Source organism: Penaeus japonicus, unplaced genomic scaffold (genome assembly GCF_977035675.1).
Source record: "Penaeus japonicus unplaced genomic scaffold, GWHDUDI00000001_assembly GWHDUDI00000009, whole genome shotgun sequence".
Taxonomy (NCBI): domain Eukaryota; kingdom Metazoa; phylum Arthropoda; class Malacostraca; order Decapoda; family Penaeidae; genus Penaeus; species Penaeus japonicus.
Window position 1 is genome coordinate 4012703 of NW_028234411.1, and position 7500 is coordinate 4020202.

A 7500-nucleotide genomic window follows, 5' to 3' on the forward strand; every position below is an offset into this window, starting at 1 on the left:
ATCAACATTTATTTCTCAACCAAAATGAAACATTTATCAACAGTTATTTCTCAACCAAAATAAGACATTTATTAACATTTATTTATCAACCAAAATGAAACATTTATCAACATTCATTTCTCAACCAAAATTAGACATTTATCAACATTTATTTATCAACCAAAATGAAACATTTATTACAATCTCTTTCCAAATAATAAGCAGGTCCGTATCTGAGGACGAGTTTCAGTGAACTTCTAAGTTAGCAAACTCACCTACAGGGCATTTAAGTCAAACTTCCTAAACTTCATGGAATAATTCAGGTGAAGAAGAGCTTTTTTTTATTTCGAGGTAGTTTGAGAATGATATAATTCCTTGTCATTTGCATATCGCCTTTACTCCATACGATTTCTAAAACGTGTTGTGATGTGTAAGTACTCTTAATTATAAATGTTATGATTATAATTATAAAAGTGTTATTTACTAGTGTTGAGATATGTATCACTTTTTTCGATGATATTGAGGTTATTATTATAGGGTATGATTTTTTTTTTTTTTTTTTTTTTTTTTTTTTTTTTTTTTTTTTAATTATGAAATTGTCTCGCAAAAAAAAATATCATATCAAGTATATCCTAATTTCAAAATGAAATTTGGAATAGTTTAAGAATGAGATAAATGAATGGAAGAAGGGTAGAAGAAGAAGAAGAAGAGGAAGAAGAATAAGATAATGATGTTCTCTCTCTTTCTCTCTCTCTCTCTTTCACACACATGCTCTCTCTCTATCCCCCTCTCTCTCTCTCTCTCTCTCTCTCTCTCTCTCTCTCTCTCTCTTTCTCTATTTTTCTCTCTGTATCTCTCTCTCTCTCTATCCCCCCCCCCTCTCTCTCTCTCTCTCTCTCTCTCTCTCTCTCTCTCTCTCTCTCTCTCTCTCTCTCTCTCTCTCTCTCTTTCTCTATTTTTCTCTCTGTATCTCTCTCTCTCTCTCTCTCTCTCTCTCTCTCTCTCTCTCTCTCTCTCTCTCTCTCTCTCTCTCTCTCTCTCTCTCTCTCTCTCTCTCTCTCTCTCTCTCTCTCTCTCTCTCTCCCTCTCTCTCCCTCTTTCTCTCTCTCTCTCTCTCTCTCTCTCTCTCTCTCTCTCTCTCTCTCTCTCTCTCTCTCTCTCTCTCTCTCTCTCTCTCTCTCTCTTTCTCTACTTTTCTCTCTGTATCTCTTTCTATCTGTCTCTAGAAAGACAAATGAAATGAATAAATATAGCGAAAAGGGGATAGATCCAGATTGATAAACAAATAGATATACAGACAGATAGATAGGCATACAGACAACTAGCTAGCTAGATATATACATAAATCTTTCAGAAATTGAGTAATGCAAATATAAAATGTAACTTGATATCAAGGCCTGTCAAAAAAAGAAAATCTGACCTGGAAAAAAATATGATTCCGTTTTGTTTCACTTCTAATTAGATTTCTCCCCTTAACCAAAATATGCTACGCTTGCATTTCAGTGCAATACACAGGCACTCACACACACACACACACACATACAGATACACTGACACACACTGACACACACTGACAAACACACACACACATACAAACACACACACAGATACACTAACACACACTGACAAACACACACACACACATACAAACACACACACGCACACACTGACACACACAAACAAACGCACACACACACACAAACACAAACACACACACACAGATACACACACACACACATACAAACACACACACACACACACACACACACACACAAACACACAAACAAACACACACACACACACAAACACACACACACACACACACAAACACACACACACACAAACACACACAAACACAAACACACACAAAAAAATAGTTAAAATATCTTCCAGGTTATCAGGATAGCCACAAATATCCGACACCTGTCAAAGTCCTGTCAAAGTCCTGTCAAAGTTGCCTGGAATCAGAGGTCATGCAATATTGATATCGAGGTTTCAGTCATGACAAGTTTGTATGCATGAATTAGAAAGCAGTTGTTTATTCTTTTATTTATTCATTTTATATTTATAGAATTAGTGTAAATTACAACGTACATTTTATATTAAAGGAAATATACAATTAAGGATCATTTTCTTTATTTTTTTTTCTATTATGGTTATCATTATTACGATTTTTGAAGAATAATTATTATAATTATCCTTATAATCACTACCCTCATTATTGTTATTATAATTATCATCATTATCACTATCATCATCATTATCATCACTATCATCAATATTATCATTATCGTTATTATCATGATCTTAACAATAAGCATTATCCTTATCATCATTCTTATCACTATCATCATTATCATTATCATCATTATCATTATCATCCTCATCATCCCCATCATCATCATTATCATTATAATCATCATCATTATCATCATCATTACCATTATCATCATTATCATCATTATCATTTGTATTGTTGTTGTTAATGATGTCTGTATCATTAATATTATTATCATTTCTATCATCATTTTCCTTATCATAATTACGATTATGATTATCATCATTATTATTATATTTTTGATTATCTTTATTGCTATAATGATGATGATTATCATTACTTTTATCATTATTATCTTTATTATTACTATTATCATCATTATCATTATCATTATTATTATCATTATTATTATCATTATCATTACCATTATTATCATTATATTTATCATCATTATTATCATTATCTTTGCTACTACTATTATCAATATGATTATTATGATCATAATCATCATTATGTTCCTATGTTTGTGTTTGTTGTTTATATCAATATAAATTACTATTATCATTATCATTATTATCATTATCATTATCAGTCCCATCCTTATTATCAGCAGTATCATCATCATCATTATCATCATCATTCAATATCATTATCAATATCACCATTATCGTTGTTTTCCTCCTCATCATCATAATCATCATTACTATCATCATCATCATCATACTCAAAATCACCATCATCACCATTATTGTTTTCTTCTCACAGACAAACAAACAAACAAACAAACAAACAAACTGACCTGATTCGACACTCGACCGTTTCTCCCTCGTAGGCGAGTGGGCGTGGTCTCATCGTGGGCAGGAGGGGCAAGGGGGCGGGGCGAGAACAGCTGATGTCTCTGGGGGTTGAGGTCATAATAGTTCACTTCCAGTCGGTGCTGCGGTGGGCGTGGGTGCGGGCGTGGAAGGGGGGACGATGGGCGTCTGAGAGCAACGGGTGGGTGGTTGTGTTTGAACCATCGCTCGTCACCTAGAATAAGGATGGTGAAAGGGGTGAGTTATGGTGACTTATGGTGTTTCTTTTTTATGGTGGTTCCCCCCCCCCCCCCCCCCCCCTTTTTTGGGGGGGGGTGGGTTTTGTTGTGGTGGGGGGGGGCGGGGTGGGGTGTTTGTGCCCCCCCCGTGGTTTGGGGGCGCCCCCCCTCGAGGCGATGGTGGCGGTTATGGTGTTGTTAGTGGTGGTGTGGTGATGGTTGTGGTGTTGGTAGTGATGGTGGTAAGTGTGGTGACTAGGTTTTTATGGTGGGAATGGTGTTGTTGTTGGTGGTGATGGTTGTGGTGTTGGTAGTGATGGTGGTAAGTGTGGTGACTAGGTTTTTATGGTGGGAATGGTGTTGTTGTTGGTGGTGGTGTTTATGGTGACTGTATTTACAGTGGGGGTTGGGGTGGTGTTATTAGTGGTGGTGATGGTAGTGGTAATGATAGTGATGATAATGTTGATGGTGATGTGATGATGATGGTGAGGGTAGTAGCAAGGATGGTAATAATGATGACAATGTTGATGATGATAGTGATGATGATAGTGATAGTAATAGCAATGATGATGATAATAATAATGATATTATTAGTGGTGATAGTGGCAAAAATAATGCATACTATAATAATAATAATAGTAATAATAATAATAGCGATGATAAATTTGTTAATAAAACTAAATCTAAAGTGATAGAATCCAAAAGCATCATATCTGGCAATGAATGAGCATACCAATCCACTCTATTGTTAATATCATAATGAGATGTGATGAGAACTGATGTGTCAGCATCCTATTACAAATCTTAGGCTTAATGAATGAACTTGTAACAGTGAGATTAATACGATGTAATGTGATACACTAAAGTATATGCACACGCCCACACACACATACAAACACACACACACACACACACACACACACATACACACACACACACACACACACACACACACACATACACACACACACACACACACACACACACACACACACACACACACACACACACACACACACACACACACACACACACACACACACACACACACACATATATATATTATATATATATATATAATATATATATATATATATATAGATATATAGATAGAGAGAGAGAGAGAGAGAGAGAGAGAGAGAGAGAGAGATTTATATAAGGAGAGAGAGAGAGATTGATATAAGGAGAGAGAGAGAGAGAGAGAGAGAGAGAGAGAGAGAGAGAGAGAGAGAGAGAGAGAGAGAGAGAGAGAGAGAGAGAGAGAGAGATTGATTGAGATAAGGAGAGAAAGAGAGAGAGAGAGAGAGAGAGAGAGAGAGAGAGAGAGATTTATATAAGGAGAGAGAGAGAGATTGATATAAGGAGAGAGAGAGAGAGAGAGAGAGAGAGAGAGAGAGAGAGAGAGAGATTGATTGAGATAAGGAGAGAGAGAGAGAGAGAGAGAGAGAGTAAATCACGAAAAAGGGGAAATCGAAAAGCGATAAAGATAAATCGATCAACCGAAAAAAAATAACACAAAAAAACAACAATTGATAGTAGCAACAAAAAGCACCACGACACAGCATCAATTACAAAAAAAAAAAAAAAAAAAAAAAAAAAAAAAAAAAAAAAAAAATTTGACGGTAACGCAATACCCCGGTGTCAGTTTGCAGAATAAAGTAATTGCAATGATTCGCACGATTCTGCAATAGACAGACGTGTTGCCCTGTGGCTACATCTGCGCAAATGAGCAATGAATGGCGGGAATTATTACTACTGTTGAGAATATTGAATGCAACACCAACGCACAGGCTACTGGTAAAAGCACGTGCATGTTTCATTGCAGAGAGAGGATTATAATGCACGTTCAATGTGGTCAATAAGGGTGAGATTGGTATGTGTTGTAAGCTTGTAATATCAACGGTAATATGATTATGATATAGGATATCAGAACGATACTAAATATATCATTATAATGATAATGATGATGATGATCATGATGATAATGTTTGTAATGATAATGATAATGGTAATGGTAATGATAATGACAATGACGAAAATAAAGTCATAATGATTATAATGATAATGATAATGGAAAAAATAATGAATATGATGAAAATGATAATAATGATAATGATTATAATGATAACGATGATAAGGATAATAGCAATTATGATTATGATGATGATAATAATGATAACAATAATGACAATGATTATGATAATAATAGTAACAATGATAATGATAATAACAATAATGATGATAATCTTAATAATGATAAAAGCAAAGATAATGGAAATAATTAGGATAATAATGATAACAGTAATAAGAATGATGATAACTACAACAATAATAATAGTAGTAGTTGTAGTAGTAATAAGCAATATGATAACAACAATAGCAATAATCATAATGATAATGATAAAATTAGTAATGATGATAATAAATACAATGATGATATCACTGATAATAGCAATTATAATGATGATAATGACAATTACGAAATAAAAATGACAATAATGTGTGTGTGTATTTATATATACGCACATACACAGGTGAAGATAGATAAATAAATGAGCACAGAGGTAGAGAAATCGATTTTTTTTTTTCAAACAGTAAGTATTTAATTTAAGAGAGATAGATAGAGAGAGAGAAAGAGAAAGAGAGAGAGAGAGAAAAAAAAAATAAGAAAGAACCATTGACAGACAGACAGAAAGACAGAGGGAGACAGATACTTCGAAAGAGAATGAAAAAAAAGAGAGAACAAGAGAGAACCAAACAAAAAAGAAAAAGAAAAAGACAGACAGACACAGACAAACACCCAGACAAAAAAAAAAAACACACACACATTTTTACAAGAGATGAAACCCTCAGAGCGTGTCCCCCTCACGCCGCTACTATTCCTTGTAGAAGTGGAGTCTCAAAAAATAACTCGGAGGCGGGACAAAAGAACACGCTCAGAACATGTTCCCCGAAGGCACGTGCTGAGTGTCCTTCGGGAGAGAGAGAGAGATGGATTTCATAACAGCTGGGAGACAAAGGGCGAGGTGGAGAGACAGCATGGAGAGAGAGATACATATGGGAGACAAAGGGTTGAGGTGGAGAGACAGCATGGAGAGAGAGATACATATGGGAGACAAAGGGTTGAGGTGGAGAGACAGCATGGAGAGAGAGATACATATGGGAGACAAAGGGTTGAGGTGGAGAGACAGCATGGAGAGAGAGATATACATATGGGAGACAAAGGGTTGAGGTGGAGAGACAGCGCGGAAAGAGATATAAAAGTACTAAGCCTTAAGGACAGCGTTGCCAATCATGGAGTTTATTGGTACCGGTGTACAATGTGAATAAGGCGAAGAAACGAGAGACAGAGAGATATAAAGGAAGAGAGAGAGAGAGAGAGAGAGAGAGAGAGGGGGGCGGGGGGGGGAGAGAAATAGAGAAAGATAGATAGATATATAGATAGAAAAAGAGTGAGTGAGAGATATATAGATAGATAGATGGATAGATAGATAGAGAGAGAGAGAGAGATAAAGAAGAAGAAGACGAAGACGAAGGAGGAGGAGAAAAAGAAGGAGAAGAAAACAAGGGAGAAGGAGAAGAAGAAAAAAAAAAGAAGAAACAGAAAAAGACAACGAAATCAAAGAAATCAAAGAAGAAGACAAAGACGAAGACGAAGACGAAAGACAAAAAAAAATAATAATAAAAACAAACAAACAGACGGACGTTGGGAAACCGTAGTGCATGACACGGAGCAAGAACTCTCACAGCCACAGCGCGAGCGATGTCTAAACTCTCTTCCGGCAAAACTTTTGAAGAAAGATTGCAAGATGTAAAACAATCTTTTATGCTCGGTAACTTGGGCTGAATCGCTCGCTATGTGTAATAACAGTTGAAACTTGTTGATTTTTTGCCTTTGTTTTGTTTATTGTTATTGTGGTTATTATCATTGTTTATTGTTGTTTTTTTTATTTACGCTTGCATAGTTTTATATTCTTAATTATCAATATTTTTTTTTTTGGGGGGGGAGGGGGGGTGAGAAGAGGGGTGGGTGGTTTGTTTTTTTTCTGTTCCAATTTACTGTTGCAATTGCCATGTTCTGCAAGACAATTATTCTGCAGGAAATCTGTGTATTTGTATTTAGTCGGTGAAGTATGGAAACAATTTGTTATCTCGTTACATTACTTTCAGTGTCTCTTTTAATGTAATCTAAGTTTCAATTTTTGAAATA

The 7500-nt window shown here is 35.5% G+C and overlaps 1 protein-coding gene across 1 annotated transcript in view; it reads right to left on the minus strand.

Moving 5' to 3' along the window:
* Nucleotides 1-7500, minus strand: part of LOC147471226 (uncharacterized) — a 35071-nt gene that overhangs the window by 19962 nt on the left and 7609 nt on the right. The window contains exon 2 of the mRNA XM_086539474.1: nt 3057-3286. Within this exon, the coding sequence (XP_086395600.1) occupies nt 3057-3172 (116 nt within the window). The 5' untranslated portion in view covers nt 3173-3286. The remainder of the gene's footprint in view (nt 1-3056; nt 3287-7500) is intronic.